This window comes from Pagrus major, chromosome 10 (assembly GCF_040436345.1).
Source record: "Pagrus major chromosome 10, Pma_NU_1.0".
Classification (NCBI taxonomy): Eukaryota; Metazoa; Chordata; class Actinopteri; order Spariformes; family Sparidae; genus Pagrus; species Pagrus major.
In genome coordinates, this window is record NC_133224.1 from 574,233 (window position 1) to 601,937 (window position 27,705).

The following is a 27,705-nucleotide window of genomic DNA, read 5'->3' on the forward strand; positions in this document are numbered from 1 at the left end:
AGTGAAACAGGAGGCGAGTCGCGTTCAGTTTTCAGTCTCGTCGACACTTTATTGCCATCATGTTGTCTGCAGGTAGAGCCTGAGATTGGTTCCTGATACAACGAAAACAACAACAGACAGGAAGGAAACAAAACATCTGAGGGGCTCTGAGCCAATAGGAGGAGGGCTAGACCATGATGTCATCATGTCCGTGTCCGTCCCAAAGTCCTGAAGCCACATCGTGCTGTGATGTCACAGAGTCTGAGGTCGTGATTGGAGCAGGGGTGTCGGGAATGGGCGGGGCCAGTCAGTGAGGGTTCTAGAATGTTCTGGAATTCTGTGTTGAGTTACCTTGGCAACGCCACCCCCCCCCCCCAGCCCCTCCTCCTCCTCAAACCTCCAAAACAACAAAAACTAAACAGACGATTAGAAGAAACGATAAAATCAGCTTTAACAAGTCAAACACACTTTAGATTATGATTCTAATTAACCCGCAAACACACACACACAGATGTCCAACACACACACACGCACGCACACACACACACACACACACATGCACGCACACGCACACACACACACGTGACCACACTCAGACGGTTGCATGAGGGTGAAGCTCCCTGTAGCAGCATCCAGAGAACCAATATTAAAGACACTTTATCATAATTATATTAATAACAGCGAGGATGACGTGATGACATCACAAAGCAAAGGTCGAACATGTAGGCGGGGTTAAAATATTCAGGACAAGAAGCAAATGAATACACGAAGAAGAGAAAAGAGCCAATCAGAAGCCCCGGCTGGACATAAAAAATGTTTTTAAAAAAAATCAGAAAAGAAGAACAAAACATAAAAAGGAAACATCGTTTCCCATCAGCCCCGGCGGTGGCAGCAGGTTATCCAGATTGTCCTGTGATTGGTCGATTCCAGAGCCAGCAGAGCAAAACAAGGCGGAAACAAATCCCGCTGATGTCATGCTTCTCTGGCCAATCACAATCAATTCCTTTTGTTTTTGTCATCATCGTCATGGCGACTCCCTGCCGCTGTGCGGTCGAAGGAGCGCTCCCATTGGTTGGTTCTGACCTGAAAAGGTCTCAAAGTCACGGAGCACAAAGACGCTCCACTCGTCATCTCCCACAATGCCTTGCTCTGTGTGGGCGGGGTTCAGGCAGGGCTGCTAACTCGCAGCTCCTCCCGACAGTAAACACATCATCATTCAGGGCAGGTTAAACACGACGCTGCGTTCAGGTCTGACGTGGGAAGTGGGAAATTTGTGGCTCGGTGTTTTTTGTTACAACTTCCTACATTTCAGAGGTGCAGTGAACGCAACAATGAAGGAACCTTCTCATGATGCTGCGTTTAAGATCCGCTCTGACGTTTCTCCACAGACAGAAGATTAATCAGCAACTATTCAGATAATCAATCAAAGTCGCTCATCGAGCAGAAACAGTCGCTGCTGCTCTCTGGACTTCAGACCGACGTCACGTCACTGTCGTCGTCGACGATGACGGTCATTAGCAGCCTTCAACTTTACAAAACGACACTGATGTTGAAGCTCTGCTGGACAGATAGCGTGTTAGCATGCAGCCCAAAGCTGTGGAGGACTGAAACAGTCACAAGTAAAAAATGTAAATAAACCATTAAAGGCACCAAAAATAATACTAAAAATAAATGCAGGCATTAATTAATTCCTGAAATATGACATCAATCAATTTCTGTTTACTTTTATTTACGCATCATCCTGCAAAATGCAAAAGAAAATGAATACAGAACTAAATCGATTTAAAATGGAAGAACTAAGTAAATAAAACGGAAACAGAAATATCAACGGTCACATTTTATAAACGAGTATTACTGTTGGCCCTTTATTTGTGTCTTTAGTTCTTGACTTGTGGCAGACGCAGTCCTCCATACAAAGCTGGCATCAATAGAAAAAACATTTCTCACAACAAGTAAAATGATGACACGTTTCATTATGATGAAAAAATGATCAGTCAAGTGACATTAAATGCAACATCAGACGGGGAAAAGCCACAATTTCCAACTTCCTGTCGTCTCAGGAAGGCAGCAGTTTATCCTTCGTCCCTTCTTTGATGTCGACATAATGATAATAATAATAATAATAAAACTCAGTATAGGTTCAAATCCCACAGAACATGTCATAGTGTTTCTTCAAAGCTTATCATATCTCAGATTTCTTTTAGTGTCTCACTCTTCCTTCTTCTCTCGTCTCGTCTCTTCAGTCTCAAACTACATTTCCCAGAGTTCCTTGCTCACACGGCCCTACATGCATCATAATCCATCAGGTTTCCTACATCTCATCCCATGTCAGTTAAATAAGTCGGTATTCCTACATCTCCCATGAGACTTACTACATTTCCCACGATTGCCGGAGACAGTGAAGTCGAGCACGTTTCAAATGTCGCAGCCAGTTTTTAAAATAGATTCATCTTCACAAAACACAACACAAGTCAGGATACACTTCAAATATACACACACAACGCTTTAAAAAGATTCAACGCCTCCTCGTCTTCCTCCGAAACAATGATCGTCCCTCCGTCCGTCCCTCTGTCCTTCTGTACAGCAGTGTGTCTGTCAGCTCTCTTTGGTTTGTAGCACTCAGCGACGCAGCATTCAAGTTGCGTGGGAGAAACGGACACTACGAGCTTCAGGCCGGCTCTCAGCTGGTTGACAGTAACATCACAGGATCCATTTTAAGGAGAAACAAGACGCTAAATCCAGCTGTTAGTGTTCGTGATGAACCAAGCAGGAACTTTGTTTTACTCACACAGAATTTAGTCGTGGGTTTAAACCTGAACGTACTTTTTTATTTAATAAAAGGTGCAATACACAAGAATTAGTCACCTTGAATTCATACACCCGACAACCTGGGCAGCGTATCACCAGAGGAGCTGCTACCTGCTGCTGTGTGTTTCTTTTTTACAAGCTACTGTTAGCTTATTAGCTCAGTTAGCTGCGCAGCTAGCCAGACTACCCGGGGAATGTTGGCGTTTGCACCACTAGCTCAGGAAGTAAGAGGTTTTCAGGCCCAGGGCTAGCGGGTTAGCATGCTAACTTATGCTAACTAACATATCAAAACTGCTGTTTCTTCACATTGTGGTGATAATTAAAGTTCAATTTTAAATGTTTTGAACTGAAATTCTTACATATTGCACCTTTAATTGGCCCTCTGAGCTGAATGTCGTCATTTTGATCATTTTGATGATGTGTTCGGATATTTTGATCATTTCAATCAAAAATTTCTAATTTTTAAAGCAATAAAATGTAAATCGTTTGTTAGTTTAAGCTTCTCAAATGTGAGAATTTGATGCTTTTTGTTGAACTGAACACTAGTGTTTATGTGTACACAGCGACCGAGAGCTGCAGTACAGAAATGTGATGTAATCGGCCAACAGAGAGCGCCGACACTGTCAAACGTGCCGCTCAGTCTGTATTATATTTCTCTGTTCGGTGCTGGTGATCGACAGGATGCTAAACACGTCCGAGCTGTTGCTGAAGTCGTACAACCTGTGGCTCCCACGCAGCGTGAATGCTGCCCTGTATAGGCTAGGCTAGGCTAGGCTAGGCTACGCTAACACTTTCAACTGTGCAAATCTTGGGCTTGTGTAGCACTTCACCACATACCATGATTCATTTCATTAGCGTGAAAAGCCACTCATTGCTCCCCGCCAGGCTAACTCACTAGCCCAAGCTAACGCAGACCTCTCAGGCTGAACCAGGCTAGTTAGCCTCCTGGGCTAACAGCTGCTAAAAGTTAAAACTCAAGTCCATGTAAGTACGAACACCCACAAACAACCCGACGTACTTCATCTTTAAGTATAAAACAGCTTCAACAGGAGACTTCTGCTAACAGTAACTAGCCGCGGGAGCTAACAGCTCAGCTTTAAGGCACCTCGTTATAAACGACTGATCAACACCAGAAAATCAGCAATCAATGAAATCAATAAAACTAAATCACAACGTGATACACTTCCTGTTTGACAAACTGCAAAAATTACAAAATAAAAAGAATCCACTTCCTAAAACAGTGTCGCCATGGAAACAGCTAACCCATGCTATCGTAAAGGCTAGGAGCAAGCCACACACACACACACACACACACACACGCTGACACACACACACACATACACACAGCCCATTCTGTACAGCATCAGGACCACCCTGTGTCCTGCAGCCAATCAGAGGCCTCCCTGGGGTCAGAGGTCAGATGGGGGTCTCCTTGTTGTTTTTGAGGTCCGGTGCGCTGAACTGCCGTCTCATCCTGGGCGGGGTGGTGAAGCCCCACCCCACCGGCGGCGGCGGTGGCCCCACCCCCAGTAGCATGTCAGCAGGAGGGGGCGGGACCCCGGAGCGCGGCAGGCTGTGGTAGTTGGGGTGAGGTCCTGGCTGGAATGGTGCATTGTGGGGGTTGTAGTAGGGGTGGTGGTGGTACTGATGGTGCTGGTGTTGATTATAATGGAAGCCTCCATCTCTGTCCCTCCCGCCTCCTCCTCCTCTCCCCCCTCCTCTCTCCCCTCCCGGCACAGGCGACACCCCCCGCCTCTGTCTCGGTCGCCCCTGGTGACCGCCGCCACCGCCGCCATGATGCTGGTTGTTATCATAGTTACTGTTGCCATGGGTGGAGCTGTCCAGAGAGTTGCGGCGGTAGCGGTGCTGGTGGTTTTGGAAGAAGTTTCCCTGGTTACGCTGTTGCCAGGCGCGATGAGGGCTGGGGGTGCGCATGCGAGGGGGCGGGGCCTGGAAGGGGAGGGGCAGGAGGGCAGGAGTCTGACCCTGAGGAGGAGGAGGAGGAGGTGAGGGAGAACCTTTACCCTCCATCACTCCTCCCTCCTCCTTGTACTCTCCCCCCTCACCTCCCTCCCCCAGACCCAGAGCCTGCAGGGCGGCGCTGGCTGGTCCCCATGACAACCGGTGGGCGGGGTTACTCTTGAAGGGGAACTTGAGCTTGCACTCCTGGGGAGGGATGAAGCGGCCGGTCCCGGGCAGGTGAACGGGGACAACTGGGGAGTTCTGACCTGCAGGAGGGGGGAGACACACATGACATCACTTCCTGTTTCAACCAAACAATCAATCATTCTCACACAGACCCTGGTTCTGGTTCTGGTTCTGTTAGCTAATTAGCAAATGTTAGCATGCTATCACACTAAACTACAGTATATGGTTATATCATACCTGCCTGCTAGTTAGCATTTGTTATCATGTTAGCACGTTTAACAACAGAACCATGGGTGCAATAAAAAATGAATCCTGTTCTCTGTGGCGTGCGAGACTGACCCTGGTTCTGGTTCTGGTTCTGGTTCTGTCCTCGTAGTTTCTTGGTGATGTTCTGCTGCTGCAGGTTCAGGATTCGCTGCTGTTCCTGCTTCAGCCAGCGGAGGCGTCCTCTCCTGAACGCCGGGTCCTCGTCCATCAGCCTCTTCACCCTGACCTCCGGCTGGTGGGTGCCCTCTCCAGCCCCGTCCTCGTCTCTCTGAGGCGACTCGTCGTCTTCGCCGTTCTCACCGTCGTCCTGGAAACAAGCAGAGATCACAGAGGACTCAGAGAGGCGACACTCAGCGAGGCGTCACTCAGAGAGGCGTCACTCAGAGAGGCGACACTCAGCGAGGCGACACTCAGAGAGGCGACACTCAGAGAGGCGACACTCAGAGAGGCGACACTCAGAGAGGCGACACTCAGAGAGGCGACACTCAGCGAGGAGACACTCAGAGAGGCGACACTCAGAGAGGCGACACTCAGAGAGGCGTCACTCAGCGAGGCGACACTCAGCGAGGAGACACTCAGAGAGGCGACACTCAGAGAGGCGACACTCAGCGAGGCGTCACTCAGAGAGGCGACACTCAGAGAGGCGTCACTCAGCGAGGCGACACTCAGCGAGGCGTCACTCAGCGAGGCGACACTCAGCGAGGCGTCACTCAGCGAGGCGTCACTCAGCGAGGCGTCACTCAGAGAGGCGTCACTCAGAGAGGCGACACTCAGAGAGGCGACACTCAGCGAGGCGTCACTCAGCGAGGCGTCACTCAGAGAGGCGACACTCAGAGAGGCGACACTCAGGGTGTGACGGAGCAGGACAGGGTGTGTGAACGTACCTGAACAGGTATGATGCTCTCCATCTTAATCATTCTGTCTCTCAGAGCTTTGATCTCCTCGTCCTTCATGTTGTTCTGCAGCTTCACTTCCTGGAAGACATTTTATCAACGAGTTCATTATGTTGATTATGAAAACGTTCGTCATGACTCTGATGACATGTTGAGACGTTCATGTTCTTGGGATGAACTGTAACACTGGTGATCCTCTGTGTTTCATGTAGCGCCATCAGAAGCATTAGCATGTTAGCATTACAGGCCTCTGACCTCTGGACTGACTCTGAAGGTCGTGAACTCACCTCCAGAATATCAGTGAGTTTATCGATGTGGGCCTTCAGATCGTACATGTTTTTTTTCTGTCCTCCTTCCCCCGTCTCTCCTCCTCCTCCTCCTCCTCCTCCTCCTCCTCCTCCCCCTCCTCCTCCTCCCTCCTCAGCGGGGGGGCTCCTCTCCTCTCCGATGCCCACGGTGTCACAGACGTCCTGGGCCACGGCCCTCCAGCTGTCCTTCTCGCTGGAGTCTTTCTTGGCGTACATGCGGCAGAGTTCCTTCATCTTGACGATGGACAGAGCTTCGATCTCCTGACGGGAGTGACGGAAGTCTCCCAGAGCCACCTGAGGGGGGCGCCACACACAGAGCAGCCGCTCACAACACATATACCACAGGTGTGTGTGTGTGTGTGTGTGTGTGTGTGTGTGTGTGTGTGTGTGTGTGTGTGTGTGTGTGCGTGTGTGCTGACCTCGTAGCAGATCTCTTTGACAGCCTGCATGCGGAGGTCCTCCATGGTGACCCGTTTGGGGTCCTTGCTGATCCTCCTCCTCTGAGGGATCTGATAGACTCTGAGAGGCTCCCTCCTCTTCCCACTGCTCGGCAGACCACAGCGCTTCACTATGGACTGCACCTGGAGACAGACAGGTGAGAGACACGACAGGTGAGACACACAACAGGTGAGAGACACGACAGGTGAGACACACAACAGGTGAGACACACAACAGGTGAGAGACAGACAGACAGGTGAGAGGGACAGACAGGTGAGACACACAACAGGTGAGAGACAGACAGACAGGTGAGACAGACAGACAGGTGAGAGGGACAGACAGGTGAGACACACAACAGGTGAGAGACAGACAGACAGGTGAGAGACACACGACAGGTGAGACACACGACAGGTGAGACACACAGACAGGTGAGACAGACAGGTGAGACACACAGACAGACAGACAGACGAGAGGGACAGACAGACAGGTGAGAGGGACAGACAGACAGGTGAGAGGGACAGACAGACAGGTGTGTACCTTGTTAGCAGGTAGTTTCTCTCTCAGCGAGGAGATCAGCCTCCAGCTCTCCTCACAGGAGCGTTTGTCAGAGTCGTCTCCACTGTCACTGTCTGCATACTGAACACACACACACACACACACACACACACACACACACACACACACACAGTTTATTGATTATTGATTATGAATCAGCTGTGTGATGAGCTGCTGTGGATCAAACGAACAGAGACGTACCAGTCTGTGTTGCTCCAGCAGCAGATCAGCCTCCTCCTTCTCTTTACGGTACTGAATCTCCATGTCCTGCAGTCTGAGACACACACCACCAACCAACCAATCGATCAGCCTGCACATCTATCAATCAATCAGTCCAATGTGTCTGTGTCTTTTATCATGAACAGCACAGATATCTATGGTTCTTGTTCTCTTTAAGCTGTACATAATAACTGTAATGGTTACTGATCATCTCCGATCATCAGTGATCAATAACTCCCTCTCTACCTCTTCTCCATCTCCAGTTTGATGTCGATGCCTTGCTTCTCCAGCAGCTCCTTCTGAGCGTAGTTCCAGTCCTCCGGCTCCCCCTGCTGGTCGGCCGGCAGGCTGCGCTCTCTCTCCAGCCTCGCCTGCTCCGGGTGGTTGAACCGAAACACGTGGTTCTTCCCCATCACGATGCGGTTACCTAGCAACGGACACGATCGGAGTTATAGGAGGAGGTAAAGATCGATCGAACACGGACAACATCTACATTATATCTTTAATGTTTGTTGGTGACGTAGCTTCAGTCCGTCACCTTGTTTGAGGACGACGGCGTCGGTGATCTGCTTCCCGTTGACGTACGTCTCCGCTCCGATCAGCGGCTCCAGAGTGACGACCACTGCAGAGAGAAGACACAGCTGTCAACATCTGTACACGACCAGACGCCAGGAGGGATGATCCACACGCACACACACACACACGCACACGCACACACACACACGCGCACACACACGGTGAGGGTGAGGGTGGGGGGGCACAGGAAACATGGGTGTGAATAAGATGGAGGTGACGTCACCACGGTAACACTGACTGTTAGAACGATACCTGACAGATTTCCTGGCAGCTTTTACAGAGAGAAGAAGAAGAGAGAGGGTCACTCACTGAACACACACACTCATACACACAGAGACACACACACAGAGACACACACACACACACACACAGACACTCACACACACACTCATACACACAGAGACACACACACACACACACACAGACACTCACACACACACTCATACACACACACACACACACACACACACACACACACCTGTGTTCCAGCTGATTTGACTGTATTTACTGTTGAATATCTTCTCATGTGATCACAGAAACATCGTTAAGTCTTCAGTTGAAGAAGATAATGAGTTAATGTTTCAGTACAAACATTAATAACAACACTAACATGTAGTTTAACAGTTCATCTAACTTTATCTCTGAAGGTTGTTTCTGAGCTGCAGCTGCTTCAGTCCGACCACCAGGTGGCGCTCTGAGCTCACTGAACCGAGCCTGTGATCAGCTGCCTGTCTGCCTGATCGTCTGCCTGTCTGCGTGATCGGCTGCCTGTCTGCCTGATCGGCTGCCTGTCTGTCTGATCAGCTGCCTGTCTGCCTGATCGTCTGCCTGTCTGCCTGATCGGCTGCCTGTCTGTCTGATCGTCTGCCTGTCTGCCTGATCGGCTGCCTTTACTGTGTGAAGTGATCAGTTTGATCAGCCTCTGTGTGAAACAGGAAGTGTGTCGTGTTGTTGGCGACAGCAGGTTCAGGATGGAGTCCATGTTTGTAGTTTCCTCACCTTCTCCCTGCTCGTTGGTCTCACTGACGAACACACAGTGAATCTCTTTAATGAAGTGACCGGACAGTTTGATGTCCACGTCCTGCTGTCCCACCCTGAAACACACACAGACATCAGGTGAGCGTCGAACCACGTGAAGACCAGCTCTGGATAACAGTCAGGTGACTGATCAGTAACAGGTGAGACCTGGTGAATCCCTCCTTGATGTAGTACAGCAGACACTCTGACATCAGAGGGTCTTCATTCAGGTTGACCAGGTGAGGCGTCTGCAACACACACAGGAAGTCAGTGTGACACACGTCAGCTGCTGCAGGACTACAAGTCAGCTGCTGCAGGACTACAAGTCAGCCGCTGCAGGACTACAAGTCAGCCGCTGCAGGACTACAAGTCAGCCGCTGCAGGACTACAAGTCAGCCGCTGCAGGACTACAAGTCAGCTGCTGCAGGACTACAAGTCAGCCGCTGCAGGACTACAAGTCAGCTCAGTGTTAAACATCCTGCACATGAGTTCATGCACCAACATATACGTTGTGTCTGTACTGAAGTATGAACTTAAACAATAAATAAACTCACTCCTTTAGGAGAGAAGACGCCCAACGTTCCTCCATCTTCTTTAATGGACACGCCCATCTCTGCCAGCAGGGACTCTCTGGGCGAGAGACACAGAGACAGAGAGACACAGAGAGAGAGAGACACAGAGACAGAGAGACAGAGAGACAGAGAGACACAGAGACAGAGAGACACAGAGACACAGAGACACAGAGAGAGAGACAGAGAGACATCAGTCAACATGGCCGACTCACCAACCTTACATTGTGGTTGTCTTTGTGTTTACATACTCTGCTCTGATTGGTCACTTATTTTCAAATATTTCTATAAACGATCTCCTGAATACTGCAGTACCCATGAGCCTCGGCTACTAGAAGCCGAATTCACACAATTATAAACTGTTTCTTGTTGAAATGCATCTTGGGAGTTGTAGTCTACTTGTCTCCTTCAGTTTAAAAGTCCACAGGCTGGCAGGTATTTTCTGACTGCTGCTCATCTGTCTCACCTCTCCAGTCGAATAGACTCCGTCTTCCTCAGTTTCTCCTCCCACGTCTCGTTCAGCTCAGCGATGATCTTCTCCGTCTCCTGAAACACCAACACAACACATCAGTGCCTCGGCCTGTCAGAGGAGTCCAGCCTCAGTATCAAACTCTGCTCCTACCAGCAGCCTCTCTGCCGCCTCCTCTTTACTGATGGGCTCCGACTCCTCTCCGTCCTCGCCGTCCTCCATCAGGTGGTCGGGGTCAGCGGGGGCGTCACCTGCAGACGGCGGCTCAGCACCTGCAGAGGAACAGAAGAGGAAGATGGTAAAGCAGGATGAAAGAAGTAAAGAACATATATTCAGGTTTTCACCCATTTGTGATTGTAACAATCGTTTCTGTAGACACTTTTTTGTCACATAAAATTTTAAAAAGTCAGTATCAGGCTCCACTTCAAACCAGCCTGTTCACAGCTGACATTAACATCGAGACTCCATGTTTCTACTCAAAGACAGAAAGAAGTTCATGTAGAACATTTGCTGAATTAACAAGAAGGAACAAATAAGTCAGAATCAGTCAGAGACAGAGTTTCACACAGTTTATAAAGTGTCTCCAACTCAACAACTCACTAAACTGACACATTTGTTAAGGGAGTCTGGTGATGTTGAGGTGACTGGTTCAATGGTTGGATCAGTTCAAACAGACTGTGTGTTCACAGGTTAACAAGAGATCTCACACACACATACACACCTAGATGGTCACCTGCAGGGGCGGAGCCATTCTTCGATACGATCCCATTGGCTGTGAGTGCCAGCTGCAGCGGGGAGGGGGACACACCTGCGAGACCAGCGAGGACGTTGTTGTTGTTGACTGTAAGAAAGAGTCGGGTTTCATTTTTTAACAAGTTGGAATCTCTGCTATGTTTGTTATGTAAAGAACAGCATGTAAATATCTGCAGACACACACACTCACACACACACACACACACACACACACACACACACACACACACACACACACACTCACACACACACACACACACACACAGTTGCTCTTGTCTGTAAATACCCTCCTCTGAACATACTGCACATGCACATGCCACACATACCGTGTTTAAATAGCCGCACACACCCAAAAATACAAGACTGAGCTGTTCAGTGCTGCGACTGCACCACACTGTCGATGCTAACACGAGCTAACGGGCTAATTCTGGGAGCCATTGTTGAGCTTTGTTTGCTTGAGAGGCAGGTGGGACGTGATCAGCTGAGAGGTGAGAGGGCGGAGACTGCTGATGACATCACTATGATGACAGGTGACATCATGACATAAAAACTGTCATCAGTGATGTCACAATATACCAGAACTGATGATTAACATTGCCAAAGATCCTTAGTGATTGTTTGTGAAGATGCTTCACTCTGGACAGATTTGAGGAACTGAACTTTGTAACAGTCTGAATTTCCATCTTTTGTGGCTTATTGTTGAATCACTGGTATTTGTTGTTTATTTTTGGTGAATATTATTTGAACTAGTCCAACCCCAACCTGCAAAAGACTCCAGAATAAAGTCAAGCTGTTGTTGTACATCTTTTTAAAGAAGTTTAAAAATGTAAATGACAATTGTTGGGACATAAACGTCGAACAACAGCAGAGCTGTCAGCACTGAATTGTTGTTCAAATCTAATTGGGGATCAGGAGAATCGTGACACCTCTAATGTTCTCTAGTAACGTACATGGTGAGTATAAGAAGTAAAACTATTTCCTGTATAAATGAGTACCAGTGTTGTCGAGCAGCTCCTGCAGGCCCTGCGAGAACAGCAGGTTCCTCAGTCGTTCCACTTCAGCCTTCAGCTCTCTGATCAGTTTGGCGTTGGGATCTTCATTGATCACAGCGTTACAGCGGATCTGTTTGGCACGGTCAGCGTACCTGGAGCCACAACACAAGTTAGAGTCAGGTTAACGTGGATTTATCTAAGCCTCACAACGCATCTTCTGACCTGGAAGCACAGATGGTATTAGGCTGGATTAAATCTAATTTACTTCACTGCTCTGTACATGATGAAGTTACAGAGATTAACTCGACAGTCATCAGTTTCTGACCTCAGAGTGCTCAGTGTTTCTTCATAGTTGATGTCAGCAGGACTTAGAGCAGCAATCATGGCCGTCCGAGAGTTTCCTCCTGAAAATCAAACCTTCATGTTATTATCAGGTCTTTTCTACGAGGAGTCTAATCTCAGAGCTCACACTGTTACTCCTGCTTACACACCACTACTGGCTGTGGTACTACTGGTACTTTACTGTCATTCTCCTCCTGATACTAGTTGTACTGACCCAGGTTTTCCTTTAGTAGCCAGGTGAGAACAGAGTCTCTGTAGGGGATAAAATCACTTTTCCTCTTCTTATTGCTCTGCTGCGGAGACAGAAGAACAGGCGTTATCATCGGTGTCAGACACTTTTATATTTTCTGATGAACCCCAGGTTTGTGTGAACGTACCATTTCAGCCAAAGCTGATATCACTTTTCCCAGCGTGGTTAGAGATTTATTGATATTGGCTCCTTCCTGCACACCAACATGAATAAACACAGTTAATATGAAGTTAAATGTGACAGCAGATGTAAGAAAAAGTTCATTTTAAGGAAACACCAGCATGACACTCGTGACCTCTGACCTTCAGTCGAGTGCCTTTTGCCCCGGAGGAGTCGGCTCGCTCGCTTCCTGCCAGGTCCACCAGACTGATCTTGCTGACCTGAAGACAGAGTTTCATCTTTAAGTCCAAAACCAAACAACTGATGATAGACAACACTGATAACGAGACACAACTACGGGTCCTCACAAGGACAGAACACACACACACCTTCTCAGTGTCCAGGCTGGTCATCTGGTCTCGTCGTTTTTGTGTGAAGACGATGGTGAAGACAGCATGTGACCTGGACGACGTCTCATTCATGTTTGTGGCTGCGACCGTCCTGTAATCAATAACCAGTCAGGTGTTAATGATCAATAATATACATAAAAAAACAAACATAATATAAATAAAAACCACAGGACCGACCGAGCCTTGTTGCCGGCGTCCATCAGGTCCTGGATGTCGTTGAATCCGGTCACAGCCAGTTTGGACAGATCCTCCACGTAGGGCCCGAGGATGGGATGCTCCCGGACCCGCAGAGTCCCCTGGGACTTTGGGTTTAATAGATCCCGGACCCGCTCGCAGTAGATCTCCATGTAGGAGACCTGAAGGTGGAAGAGACAACGATCAATGAATCGACCTTCACTGAATGAATGAGACTCAATGAAGAGATCAGAGTGAGTTTACCTCCACAGAGTAGGTCAGGTCAGGATCAGTGTTCTCTCCTGTTCTCTGAAACAAGTCCTCACACAGCTGGACACACAGACACACAAACATTAATCAATCAGTTTATATAGTGACACAAACACTGATCCTGCACGAGGTGATAGAAAGTCCTGCTGTGACTTCTGAGTACTGTGACAGCTGATTATCATCACTGAGACCAACAGACTCCATGTTTCTACTCAAAGACAGAAAGAAGTTCATGCAGAACATTTGCTGAATTTACAAGAAGGAACAAATAAGTCAGAATCAGTCAGAGACAGAGTTTCACACAGTTTATAAAGTGTCTCCAACTCAACAACTCACTAAACTGACACATTTGTTAAGGGAGTCTGGGGACTTCCGGGTACAGCCATGCTGCCACAAACTGACAAGTTCTCTGATCTGACGGAAAGGACCACGACGCTTTCATCTGTGTATATTGGTCCTATAACGTCAGGACCAGTGACTTATGTACTGTGCGGTTCAGGCCGGAGGTGGCAGCAGAGCAACAGGACATCCAGCTGTCAGACCGTCTACCTGTGGTATGATTCCTTCCTGCCCAGGCTCCTGTTTGCCCATCATGGTGTAGCTCTTCCCTGCACCCGTCTGTCCGTATGCAAAAATACACACGTTGTATCCTGAAAAACAACAACAACAATAATATTAATGTCGTTTATTGTTTGACTGTTTCAAACCCAGAAACAAAGTATTTACACTGTCATCTCAGCAGCTCCAGTGAAGACTTCATGTTAATAAAGGGTGTAAATCTGGTCTCCTCAGATCAGGCTGTGACCTCGTCTCTCCTGCAGACTGTGATCACAGCAGACGAGCTGTACGGAGACATCTGATGTTTTACTCTGAAGCTCCAGAAATGTTTGTGGACGACGAGACTTCCCCTGACTTTATATCAACATGGAGGGAGGAGATGATGACTGAGTTATTTTGTGGGTGAACTGCTCCTTTAAGTAGCTTCTTAGGTATCACTGGCATTAGCAGACCATCAGCTTTATCATCAGTAATGGCTGCATCTGTAGCATTATCACTGGGATATTTAACAATAGCATCTGTTAGCATTATTAGCATCATCACAAGGGGTGGGAACTAAAACAAAACAACAACAATCTAGATTTTGAACTCCTACGATCCAGAATCGATTCACAAATGTCAAAACTCTTTTTTCTAAATGTTCATGTGATGGTGACGAGACGAAAAAGTCGGAACTAAACTGTGAGGAGAGAGTTCACACGAGCACAGCTCATCTTCAAACAAGGCAGAAGCTGCGAGCACACGGGCCTGTCTCATCTGTTCAGAGAGGCTCTGGTGACGTCAGCGTGGCTCCTTTTCTTTCTCCGGCCTCGGTCATAATATTCACTATCATGTCAAAACCTCAGAGGATCAGTGTCCATCATACATTTTTACATTTACATTTGTTTTGCGTTTTTCCTCTCAGCTCTCAGTGCTTCATCTCTGTGAGACGAACGTGCGGTAGGTCACATGTTTCTACGCCGTCACGCGGAGACGCAGTAACAAACGACACCAGCTGACGACACACACACAAACAACTGAGACAGATTCTGAAGTTACAAACAAAAACACATCTGACTGTTTTACCTTCGAAGGCGTGCAGCAGCATCTCCTCTCCGATGTCCTTATACACCTGTTTCTGACATGCGAAGCTGGGGTCATCAGCCTGCACACACACACACACACACACACACACACACACACACACACACACCTGTTATCACTGCCTCTGGTTACCTGGTGAATGTCTCTGTGTGTGTGTGTGTGTGTGAGCTCACCGTTGTGTGTGACCAGTAGGAGTAGTCGAAGGTGAAGTTCTTGGCTCCATCTTTGGGCTGTTTGGGGTTTGAGATACCTGGAAACAGAGAGGACTCATCAGACAGAGGAGGAGGAGGAGGAGGAGGAGCAGGAGGAGCAGGAGGAGGAGCAGGAGGAGCAGGAGGAGCAGGAGGAGCAGGAGGAGGAGGAGGAGCAGGAGGAGCAGGAGGTCGTCTGTGTCTCCTGGTTCATCTGCTCGTGACGCTCCACCTCTCCCGTCATTAACAGGTTGACAGTATAAATATCTGAGCGGACGGTCAGACGGCGGCTAAAAACAGCCGCGCTGCACGAACGTCTATAAATAAACGCTGAGAGGTTCAGAGGTCACATGACGGGCTGAGGCATTCTGGGATTGCTCAGGCCTGTTTTAACACATGCAAACCTCCGACGCAGCGAGTCTGTCGGCACAGCCCGGGTCACTAATCTGAACCGGACCGGTACAGAACTCAGCATGGAGAAATATAAGAATGCTATGATAACTGAACCTCACACGTAAAGACTCGACATGTAAAACTGTCTAACTTATTGTTTAAAAGACTCCACATATTGAGACGTTAAGTGTGTTTGTGTTCTTGTCTATCTACATTACGGGGTCCCGTCACCGGGCGCTCACTGTGTGGGGTCCGACAGCTTTGTGGGGACCAAACAGGAAGTGATTTGACTGGAGGGTGTAGACTCACAGGTGGTGTTTCCCTGCATCTGGATCACACACTTGGCGTTGCGTCCCGTCTCTCTGGAGTTGAACGGGCGGACTCGCACCGCCACCTTCACCGACGCACCCGCCATCGCTCGGCTCCGCCCACCCCACCTGAGGGAAGCCAATGGGAGAGCAGAGTCAGACACAGACAGAAGATAAACAACAATAAAGGGCAGTGACACTTATGTTAAGAGTTTGTGTTACAGGCTGCAGCTGTGGAGGCTCTACTGAAGGACTGCTCAGGTGCATTATGGGAAATGTAGGAGCCAGTGTTTTCTCCACTGTCACTACTCCGTCTTATTATTAGTTTATTATACTGAAAAAAGGAAATTATTGAAAACCAGCAGAATATTACAATATAAAGTATTAAAAAAACTCATTCTTTCTCATCTAATTCTGCATGAAGTTCAAAGACTGTTTAAAAATCAGCAGTTAGCGTCAAAATAAAACTCAAAATAAAGAAGAAGTTTGTTTTTATTGTTTCTAGTTTTGAATTTTATTTACAGTTTTTATTACAGATCAGTGATTTTGTTTTCTGTTAAACTGGTTTTGTTGATATTTCTCTTCTTCTGTTTGTTGTTTGAGTTTTTAACATTTAAACTTTTCAGATTTTATTCATTCATTCGACCGTTGTTTCTCTCTCCTTCCCTCCATCATCCATCTCTCAGATTTCCTCCTAAATCAAAATCAAACCTCTCCCTCCTCTTACAGTCAAACCACTTTCCTCCTCCTCCTCCTCCTTTTTCCATCGCTCCTCCTCGTCACTTTACGAGCTCCGTTTCTCTCGTTCCCGCTCATTTTCTTTCCTCTCCTCTTTTTTCCACCGGTGGATTTTCCTTTTCTCTTGTTTATTTTGATAGTTTCCTCCTCGTCTTTGTAATCTTGACGTCTCTTCTTTCCTTTCTTCATCTTCTCTGTCTTTTAGTGTTCGTCTCATTTTTTATCCTTTTTTCTTTACTCTTCTGTTTGCTTCTCCAGTCTCTTCCTCCTTTCTTTCTTTCCTTTCTCATCCCTGTTCTCATTTATTTTTCCTCCCTTCCTCTCCGTCTGTCTTTCTTCTTCTTCTTCTTCTTCTTCTTCTTCTTCTTCTTCTTCTTCACGTCTTTACTGTTGTTATACTTTGGTGTTTTTTCCTCCTCCATCTCTCAGTCCCGGGCGTTCGAGCTCTGCTCCTCCCTTCATTCTTTCCTCTCTTTCTTTCATGTTTCCACTTATTTCCTCTCTCGCCCTCTCTCTCTCTCTCTCTCTCTTTACATTCCTGTCCTCTGTTTTGTGTTTCCTCGTCGTCATGGTAACCTCAGTTGTCTCATTTTCACCTTTGTCGTCCTGAAGTCTTTGTCTTTCCTTTTCTCTCTCTCTGTCTTTGTCAGTGTCAGTCTATGTCGAACGCCCCGGCCTCAGGGCCTTTAAACACACTACAGTCCTGTTCTGCTGGGAAAACACCTCACACACACACACACACACACACACATGCACGCACGCACGCACGCACGCACGCACGCACGCACGCACACACACACACACACACACACACACACACACACACACACACGCACACACACACACACACAGAGTAACGGTGTCATTGATCTCACCGTCTCTGTCGTATCACAGCGGACTGATAAAAGTCTGAGTTATTGATCAGCTCAGTGATTTGTTATCAGCGGTGTGTGTGTGTGTGTGTGTGTGTGTGTGTCCTCAGCAGTGTGTAATAAACACATGCAGCGTTCAGCGGAGACATCTTGACTATCTGAGTCCTCTAACGTTGTGTGTGTGCAGACAGACGCTCTGATCTGACGTCTCCACGCTGATTAAATGTGTGTGACACTAATCTCTCACATTAAACATCTAACTGTCCTGTGATCAGCTGACAGCTTCATTAAAGACGACTCAAACCCTCAGTAGAGCCCCACATGTGGGTTAATCTGCCACTGGAAACAGTCTAAAGATGAGACTAAACAATACTTTCATCAGTGATTAATCTGTTGATTGTTATTCCCATTGATCGATCAGATGTTTGGGCTGTAAAATGTGAAAACACGTTGAAGAATGTTGATCAGTGTTTCGTCCTCAACACAAAGATCTTCAGTTTACTGTCACAGAAGAAAGAAACCAGGAAATATTCACATTTAACCAGCTGGAATCAGACAATTTGGGCGTTTTCTTTATCTTGAAAAATGACGATTAATTTAATGTTCGACCACAAATCAATGAATCGTTGCAACTTTAAATAAAATACTACAGTGAGCAGCTGTTTCAGGAAATTACTGCACCTTTATAAAACATGACAGTTTATATTTGTGAGGTGTTCGTAAAACATCTTCAGGAGGAACCAACGAGCTCGGAGCTGAGAGCCACAGACAGGAAGTGTGACCGTATTAAGAGACGGACCGACATGTTGGTAGCTCGAGTCTGAACATGAGATCTGATGAGAAGAAAATATTAAATATCCCCGATCAAACATCGACATCACAGCTTCAGTATCGCTCGGCCTCTAACACACACACCTCCTCTGCTGCCTGTGTGTGTGTGTGTGTGTGTGTGTGTGTGTGTGTGTGTGTGTTGTTTGTTTCACCTGAGTGAGTCTGATAACAGGCGACACACCCAGGATGTTCGTGCAGAAGTAAACAAATGAACGAGCGTCCACAGCGACCACAGTCACGCCCGTGATGTCACCGTGCAGCTCAGGTGGCCGACAGGTGTTCAGTCACGTAAAGTCTGAGAGAGACGGACTCGTTCAGCCGTCGTCACTTTAAAAACTAATATTGACATTATGATGGATTTAAACTGACACAAAGGCTGATGTGGTTGATGAGGGAGTTGGTTTCCTCACTGAGAAGTTGGAGGTGTGCAGCTTCTCATCCCTGAGACGTCTCAAATTCATCTACTGTCAAAAAACACTGAAAGTTTTGCTCTGCGGACACATTTCTGACCAACGACGGCGCTGCTACACTCACTGAACTCCTCAAAATAAAAGTCTACTGGTGTTTGGAGACACAGAAGGATCAGGATCAGTTTATCCAAAGTACGATCAGGCGTCAGAGGATCAACACATCGAGCCGAGTTCACTGAGACACAATGTAACAAATAAACAACACAAGAGTCCAATCAGCAGTTTCTGAACCACGTCTGAGGAGGGAAATGAGGACAAACACTCGAGGTTGGCGTGTGTGTGTGTGTGTGTTTGTGTGTGTGTGTGTGTGTGAAATCAAAGAGCAGCATTGTTTCCACACATCAAAATCAGCTGCTCCAGGTATGTCAGGTATGTGCCGGAGCTGCAGACACTGTCATTAAAACACAGACCGATAAGAAGCAAAGCGTCTTCATCTGCAACATGAGCACAGCACCTGTCTGTCTGTGTGTGTGTCTGCCTGTCTGTGTGTCTGTCTGTCTGTCTGTCTGTGTGTGTGTCTGTCTGTGTGTGTGTCTGTCTGTGTGTCTGTGTGTGTGTCTGTCTGTGTGTCTGTGTGTGTGTCTGTCTGTGTGTCTGTCTGTGTGTCTGTCTGTCTGTGTGTGTGTCTGTCTGTGTGTCTGTGTGTCTGTCTGTCTGTGTGTGTGTCTGTCTGTGTGTCTGTGTGTGTGTCTGTCTGTGTGTCTGTGTGTGTGTCTGTGTGTGTGTCTGTGTGTCCTGAAACACAGCAGCCATCATGTGAACCAGGCTGCTAACAAGAAGTTTAAGTCTCAGCACTGTGTCGGGTCCGACAGCAGCTCCTGATGCAGCCACTGGAACTAAATATGTTAAAGTTCAACCAGGTAACAAGACATTACAGTAACACACACACACACACAGACACACACACACACACACACACAGCCACACACACACACACACACACACACAGCTCAGATTAAACAGTGTGTGTTTGCTCTGTCAACACAGCTTAAAGTCACATCACTGCACCAAGAACACACTCACACACACACACAGACAAGATGGTGGACATAGATACTGGATTGTGCTCTAATCTTATTGTGTGTGTGTGTGTGTGTGTGTGTTGTGTGTGTGTGTGTGTGTGTGTGTGTGTGTGTGGAGGTGAACTAGCAGCCTGCATACCACAGACCACGGGCAGAAACGCTGACATCACAGCCCAGGCATCCCAACACACACTCACACACACTCACACACACACACAACAACCCTGACTAACTCTCTGTGTGTGTGTGTTTGGTTGGACCGGCCCGGCTGGTCGTGAAGCTGCTGTTAGTCAAACTAACCAGCTGTTTAAACAGGCTGTTAGCAGACACACACACACACACACACACACACACACACACACACACACACACACACACACACACACACTCTGACAGAAACAAAGCCCTCCAGTCGTCGGCGGCGGTGTCGTTCAGGACTCGGAGCTGAAACCAGCTGCAGCGCCTGCGAGCCGCCCGGCCGCCTCGCTGAGCCAGATATTACACAACAGCCATCACAGCGAGGAGATGGAAACTCCGGCAGACTGCTGACGCTGAGTTATGGAAACAAAATCACCTCGGCCGCTCAGAGGACGAGCAGGGAGTCGAACGCTGACGGAGTCCCGGTGTCAGGAGGGGTTAACCTGACGGGACTTCATTTACCATCAGGTAGAGTCCATACGGGTCAACACGTCTGTCCTGCTGATGAGCTCCATCAGCACCTTATCAATCACCTCATCAATCACCACATCAATCACCACATCAATCACCTTATCAGTGTAAAGATCCAGACCACAACAACATCAACTGTGACCGATCTCTTCCCTGATCACCTTCACAGATCTGATGAACGATACAAACGCTGACAGCCAATCAGAATCCAGCTGATTTACAGGCCCGCCAATAAGCCCGTTTCCATGACGACAATAATCTGATAACCGGGAATAATCAGGTTGTCATAACAATCTGACGGGACATGTTTACAAACGCTTAAAAACAGGTTTCCATGATTCAGTCAGATAGTTGGATTCATCCTGTCAACATGACGTCACACCACGTCTCCTCCGGTCAGAACCTCCTCGTGTTCTCCTTCATGTTCTCCTCCTCGTGTTCTCCTCCTCGTGTTCTCCTTCATGTTCTCCTCCTTCATGTTCTCCTTCTTCATGTTCTCCTCCTCATGTTCTCCTCCTCGTGTTCTCCTCCTCGTGTTCTCCTCCTTCATGTTCTCCTCCTTCATGTTCTCCTCCTCGTGTTCTCCTCCTCGTGTTCTCCTCCTCGTGTTCTCCTCCTTCATGTTCTCCTCCTTCATGTTCTCCTCCTCATGTTCTCCTCCTTCATGTTCTCCTTCTTCATGTTCTCCTCCTCATGTTCTCCTCCTCGTGTTCTCCTTCTCGTGTTCTCCTCCTCGTGTTCTCCTCCTTCATGTTCTCCTCCTCATGTTCTCCTCCTCGTGTTCTCCTCCTCATGTTCTCCTCCTCGTGTTCTCCTCCTCGTGTTCTCCTCCTCGTGTTCTCCTCCTTCATGTTCTCCTCCTCGTGTTCTCCTCCTCGTGTTCTCCTCCTCGTGTTCTCCTCCTCATGTTCTCCTGAGCTCTTGTTTTAACACCACCTGGTTTCCTCTACGTGTTTACACATGATGTAAGAACAACAGAAACTGGAGGTGAAGGTAAACATGCACCGAATAAAACAAGATGTTGATCAGATCCTGCTGATCAGATTCTCATGATCTGATCGATCACATCACATCGTGTTGTTCACACGACCAGCTGGATGATCTGGTAACTGCATAGATCAGATAATCAGTTCACCAGTGTTCATGTGAAGCACGTTTCAGGATCATGTTGCAGAGTGACAATAATATTGATACAGAACCCGATCAGGTCCTGATCTACACTGTCAAAACGTTCTGACGACTTTTTCTTAACATTTTGACTTTAAACTCAGAACTGTTTCTCAGTTAAATGTTTAATGTTTTGGGGAAAATAGTCAGAACTAATTTTTTTCCAGCGTCTCTAATTCTCTTCACTATGTATGAGATAAATGATGTCATTTAATAAGCACCGTTTTCCACTCTAATGACTAAGAACTTATTAAAATGCTAATATAACAATATATAATATAACAATATAATCCTTCAAATTACATAAAAACATAATGTCACCTGAGACGTCCTGTCAAAGGTCTCTGGTGCTCGTTACTGACGATCACCAGGATTAATGATGTCAGCTCAAACACAAGCATGAATACATTTAAACTGTGGGAAACGAATCCAACCATGATTTCCATTGTTTAGCTTCACGTAAAGGACACACCAGTGAACTGATTGACTACTGATTGATTGATTACTCTCTTTGAGTAATGTTTATGATTTCTGCTTCTTAAATATGAATATTCTCTGGTGTCTGTCCTCCTCTGTGACAGTAAACTGAATATCTTTGTGTCGTGAACAAAAACAATTGCCACCATTTTCTGATGTTTTCTGACAGCTAATCGATTAATCAGCACATTAATCGTCAATGAGATGCAGCCTTATGCTGAATTAGCAGTTAGCAGCTCCTGTTAGCAGCTTACTCATAATAATAATAATAATAATAATAATAATAATAATAATAATAATAATGTTGTGTTCAAGAAGTTAAAGTCGCACTGAATCTAAATGTGTTTCCTGTCTGAGTTCAGATCACTGAGGTGCGACTGAACTCACTGACAGTTTGAAAACCTGTTTAATGTAACGAACACAAACACACGTCCTCCTTTCCTTCCTGAGGTGTTTCAGTCTGCCTGTACATCAGCAGCTCGTCAGTCAGTATTGATTGATTGGTTATTGATCAGTGAGTGAGCCCCTGTGACCACTGATGTGATTACAGTCATGTGGAGAGACGAGCTCGTTCCCATGTGGAGGCCTCAGTGCAGGAATGTGATAATGAATGGTCTTCATACCACACACACACACACACACACACACACACACACACACACACACACACACACACAGCTAAAGATAGGCATCAGCTCGACCCGACGCCCAGTTTGTAAAGCACACTTTACACTCGGCTCTCTAACGCTGTTTGACATGAACGTCTCTTCGTCCTGTTCCCATGACAAAGACCACGTGTTGCCTTCATGTGCCGTGGGAAATACCGCCGTCGCAAACCTCGGCCTGCAGTCACACACAGAGATGACACACGGATCAGTGTCGGTGTGAGTTACAATAAACTGCAGATAATCAACTTGACTGAAGTGCTGCGCAGTGTTGTGAACTCCAGTTAAACTTCTGCTCCTCAGCAGTTATTTGACCGGTTTAAGTTCTTATTGTGGTTAAAAACAGAAAGTGAGATTAAAAACCACGCGAGCAGCAGCAGAGTAAATCTTCACCTCGTTTAGTTTAGACTCCGATCCATGAAACAGAAACGAGGCTCAGACCCACAACAGCCCAACATCTTTAACTCTTCCCTGGACATCGAGAGCAAACTGAACCAGAGTCACAGTCCTTGTTTTTGAACACATACTGGTCCAATAAAGCTGATTCTGATTCTGACTAATACTCTCTTGGCCCAGAAAATCTTGTATGTTTATCAGTTCACTTGAACACTTGTTTCTACAATACAGGATCCAAGAAATCTGGTTAAAATCTGGACTGTGATTGGATGGAAGTCTGACTACAGTGGCCCACAACCAACGTCTCATCTGGACTCATGACGACCCGGCAGAATCACGAGCAGATTAAAGCGTTTGCCTTCTTTCACCCAGTCTGACAAACTCCACATCACGTTGACCAATAGGAGCACAGAGCGCTCTTTAAGTGCACACATGGCAAAGTGAAAGACGCCATGTTTACATTCTTGTTCCCGAAAGCACCTCCTCCTTGTTCCTGAGAGACGCCCAGCTGTGATTGGTCAAACTTGTGGTCTATCACGTCTCTGTTTATGAGTCTATAATCAATAATCTGAGGTCTGAGCAGACAGAAGCATCATCTGTCGTCATGAAGATGACTCTGTCCCTCATGTTATCAGATGTGTGGTGTTGCCTAATAACATCAGAGCAGAATCCAAAACAACATGCAGCTAAAAATACACAACACACTCACACTCACACACACACACACACACACACACACAGATAGCTGAGATGCCTGCTGAGAAGTGCTTTAGCCACACAGGCTAACTTTAGCGAGCGAGAGAGCGACATGAACAGTGTGTGGAGGTGAGTCTACGTCCACGTTGCCTCTTAAAGCTGCTCGTCGTCTCATTATTCAGCTGTTTGTCCACTTCCTGTTTCACCGTGACAACGCTCCTCTACACAAGAGCAAACAACGTGAACAATGAACGACGGTTCTGGGACGACATGTGTTCCGGTGTCCACATACTTTTGGCCATGTAGTGACAGCCACATGACACAGGATGAAGATCAGATGGTGGATATGGGGAATGACATCTTCACTGAGCTCTCCTGTAGTTTAACTCATCGTCCAGGACTTCAGTTTAACTCTGACGTTCAGCAGGACAGAAGTCGGCCTCCTTCTCAATCCTGAGTGAGACGTCAACACACAGACGTGAAACACACGCTGATATCATGTGTGCCTTAAACTTCCTGCATTATCTCTGACGTCCATCCAGAACACACGTTCGCAAATCCACTTAGAATTCAGAGACAAAAGTCCATTCAGAACTCCCCTTAGAAACTTCATGTTTTAAGTTTTCTTCAGTATCAAAGTATTTCAGTGTCAGTTGTCTGTACATCCATGAGTAGACTGCTAACAGGAGCTGCTAACTGCTAATTCAGCTAATATTAATGGAGATTATCTTACTAAATGTAAACAAATATTAATATACTTCAAAACTCTCGCTGCAAATCGTGTACAAATTAGCACTTCCTCCAGGAGTCATAACTGATTCAAATCTGAAGTCACAGACATGAAACACATATTTTTAGATTCAGTGAGACTTAAACTTCTTTATCTCTGATGTCCTTCTAAAATAAATGTCCATACATCCACTTAGAAATCAGAGACAATAGACCATTCAGAACTCCCCTTAGAATCTTGATGTTTTTAAGTTTTCTTCAGTATCACAGTGATCCAGTGACGGTTGTCTGTACATCCATGAGTACACTGCTAACAGGAGCTGCTAACTGCTAATTCAGCTCACTTTTAACACAGGATTATAACACCGGCTGGATGTGAAGTGAAGACGTAACGTTTTCAGATCAGACTCATCTCTTCACACTGTACGTTAGATAATGAAACTGATCCCATGTTTTCTAAAAAAGCAGGTAAAGTTGATCACAAGCAACATAAGTCAGACTACACAATGCAGCACACTCCCACTTCCTGTGTAGACAGGAAGTGAAAAGCACTTCCTTGTTGCTGAAATGCACAGCCAGTGTATGTATGGTGCTGATTGTCTGTGTGAAGGCCTGAGGGCTGAGACGTTTACATTCAGTGTGACTTCTACTTCCTGAGCATGTCTTTTATAACCATCACAGATAATCATCCACAAATCCACTTAGTAATCTGAGAGGGAAAGACTCTCCTTGTACGTGCAGAACTCCCCTGAGAATCTTCATGTTTTAAAGTTTTCTTCAGTATCAAAGTGATCCAGTGTCAGTTGTCTGTACGTCCATGAGTTCACTGCTAACAGGAGCTGCGAACTGATAATTCTGCTAATATTAATGGAGACTGTTTGACTAAATGTAAACAAATATTAACATACTTCAAAACTCTTGCCGAAATTTGCATCAAAAAACGCACTTCCTCCAGGAGTCATAACTGAGTCAAATCTGATCTCACAGACATGAAACACATATTTTTAGAGTCAGTGTAACTTAAACTTCTCCAGGATGTCATTATCTCTGAGGTCCTTTCAGAATAAATGTACATAAATCCACTTAGCTGTCAGAGACAAAAGACCATTCAGAACTCCCCTTAGAATGTTCATGTTTTAACTTTTCTTCAGTATCACAGTGATCCAGTGACAGTTGTCTGTACATCCATGAGTTCACCGCTAACAGGAGCTGCTAACGGCTAATTCGGCATAAAGCTGCAACTCATGATTGTTTTTATTGACGATTAATCTGCTGATTAATTTCTCATTTGATTGTTCCTTCGATAAACCGTCAGAAAAAGGTGATTCAAGTTGTTTGTTCTTGTTTTGTTTACAACACAAAGATTTTCAGTCTCTCAGTCTTTCATCCTGACAACATGTTTTATAAAACACCCATCTTCTTTAATCTATATCTTATATTTAAATCATAGTTCTGGACAACAGCTTGTTTATTCAGTTATGGTTAAAAAGTTTGTGTTATTACCTCATTAATATAAATATTAAAATTATTAGTTTAAATTTCTTTCTACAACTGTTCTACATAATGCTCCTTTAAATGCACTGTTGTTGAATATTTATGTAAAAACATCTTAAAATGCACAAAAATGTGACAAAATGCAGTTTTTCATTCGGTCTGAACAGGACTGTTGTTAAAGCTGCAGTATGTAGAAATGTTAAAGAGAAACATGTTTGTTTTTATGTCTTAAAACAAACTGATGTTAAAGAACGACACAATCTGAACTGTTCAGAATCACAACCTGTTATTAAACATGATTATTGTGTAAATATGTTGAGTTTTAGTGAATTTAAACTCCGACAGCGTTAAAGTTTGTTAATTGTTATAAAGTTTGTTAGTTGTTATAAAGTTTGTTAATTGTTATAAAGTTTGTTAGTTGTTATAAAGTTTGTTAGTTGTTATAAAGTTTGTTAATTGTTATAAAGTTTAATTGTTATAAAGTTTAATTGTTATAAAGTTTAATTGTTATAAAGTTTAATTGTTATAAAGTTTAATTGTTATAAAGTTTAGTTGTTATAAAGTTTGTTAATTGTTATAAAGTTTGTTAATTGTTATAAAGTTTGACCTCGGCTCGGTTCTGACACACTGCTGACGTCACAGACCACTTTATAATTCAATACAAACATTATAAATGATAATTAATCAATAATCTGACAGAACACGTCACTGCACGGTTCGGTACCGGGGCTGACTCACCTCTACCGGACCGGAGGAAACGGTGAGTCTCGTGGAAGCCACGCGCTGACCCGTTCACACGGTCCCCATCGGCCCGGTCACAAGTCAGAACGAACCGAGGCACCAGGCAGCGGCGGGGGGAGCGGCCGTGGTCCCGGTCCTGGGCCCGGGCCTGTCGGTACCGGGACACACAGACGGTCGGACAGTCAGAAAGTTGGGTGGGGGCGCTGCTGTGCCCCGCGCGCACACACGCACACACACACACACACACGGTAAAGGAAAGTTGGACACTCACGCGCTCTCCGGTCACCGGCGGCTTCTCGACTGTTCCCGGGGCTGACGTCACCGTCCGGTTACTGCGGCGGTCGGGGGGGAAAGTTCGGACCGAGCCGGACCGGAGGAAGTGTAGGCCCGCTGCTGGCCCGCTGCTGCAGCTGAATCACGGCAGGTCCGGAGCGAGCGAACGTTACTCGCTCAAACTCGGTGATCCAGGAGTCGGTCCGGTCCGGTCCTGTTCGGCGGGGGGCGGGGGGCGGGGGAGTGTAACGGGCCGCGGGTCGAACGGAAGTTCTAACGGAACATGTAGTTGAGCGGAGACGGGCTGAGCAGAGAGGCGGCCGGTGGCCTGGCCGCGCGGCGGTGTGTGCGTGTGAGTGCGGGCGCGTCCCCGAGACGGAGGAGGAGCGGAGCCGA

At 46.6% G+C, this 27,705-nt stretch overlaps 1 protein-coding gene across 2 annotated transcripts; it reads right to left on the reverse strand.

Moving 5' to 3' along the window:
- Positions 1-23: 23 nt before the first annotated feature.
- Positions 24-27,637, reverse strand: kif1ca (kinesin family member 1C, a). 2 transcript variants are annotated; one of them, XM_073474826.1, is made up of 29 exons: positions 27,308-27,637; positions 27,034-27,184; positions 16,071-16,198; positions 15,351-15,427; positions 15,160-15,238; positions 14,086-14,186; positions 13,531-13,596; positions 13,270-13,448; positions 13,072-13,183; positions 12,886-12,963; positions 12,711-12,776; positions 12,548-12,626; positions 12,317-12,395; positions 11,995-12,143; positions 10,980-11,087; positions 10,400-10,518; positions 10,244-10,323; positions 9,763-9,838; positions 9,377-9,456; positions 9,191-9,285; positions 8,154-8,237; positions 7,862-8,042; positions 7,598-7,670; positions 7,379-7,477; positions 6,823-6,984; positions 6,383-6,697; positions 6,087-6,176; positions 5,275-5,509; positions 24-5,015 (listed from the first exon to the last, which is right to left on the reverse strand). In XM_073474826.1, exons 3-29 carry the CDS (start codon positions 16,174-16,176, stop codon positions 4,204-4,206), a joined length of 3,780 nt encoding a protein of 1,259 aa, XP_073330927.1. In that variant the 5' UTR covers positions 16,177-16,198; positions 27,034-27,184; positions 27,308-27,637; the 3' UTR covers positions 24-4,203. The 2 variants fall into 2 exon arrangements, with proteins under 2 accessions (XP_073330927.1, XP_073330926.1); XM_073474825.1 differs by having other exon boundaries at positions 10,968-11,087.
- Positions 27,638-27,705: the final 68 nt, after the last annotated feature.

Coding starts and splice junctions, on each gene's coding strand:
- kif1ca (XM_073474825.1), bottom strand. CDS start 16,176: ATGGCGGGTGCGTCGGTGAAGGTGGCGGTGCGAGTCCGCCCGTTCAAC. Junction 13,449..13,530: donor ACCTGACCTACTCTGTGGAG/GTAAACTCACTC, acceptor TTCCACCTTCAG/GTCTCCTACATGGAGATCTA. Junction 12,144..12,316: donor GAAACACTGAGCACTCTGAG/GTCAGAAACTGA, acceptor TTGTGGCTCCAG/GTACGCTGACCGTGCCAAAC.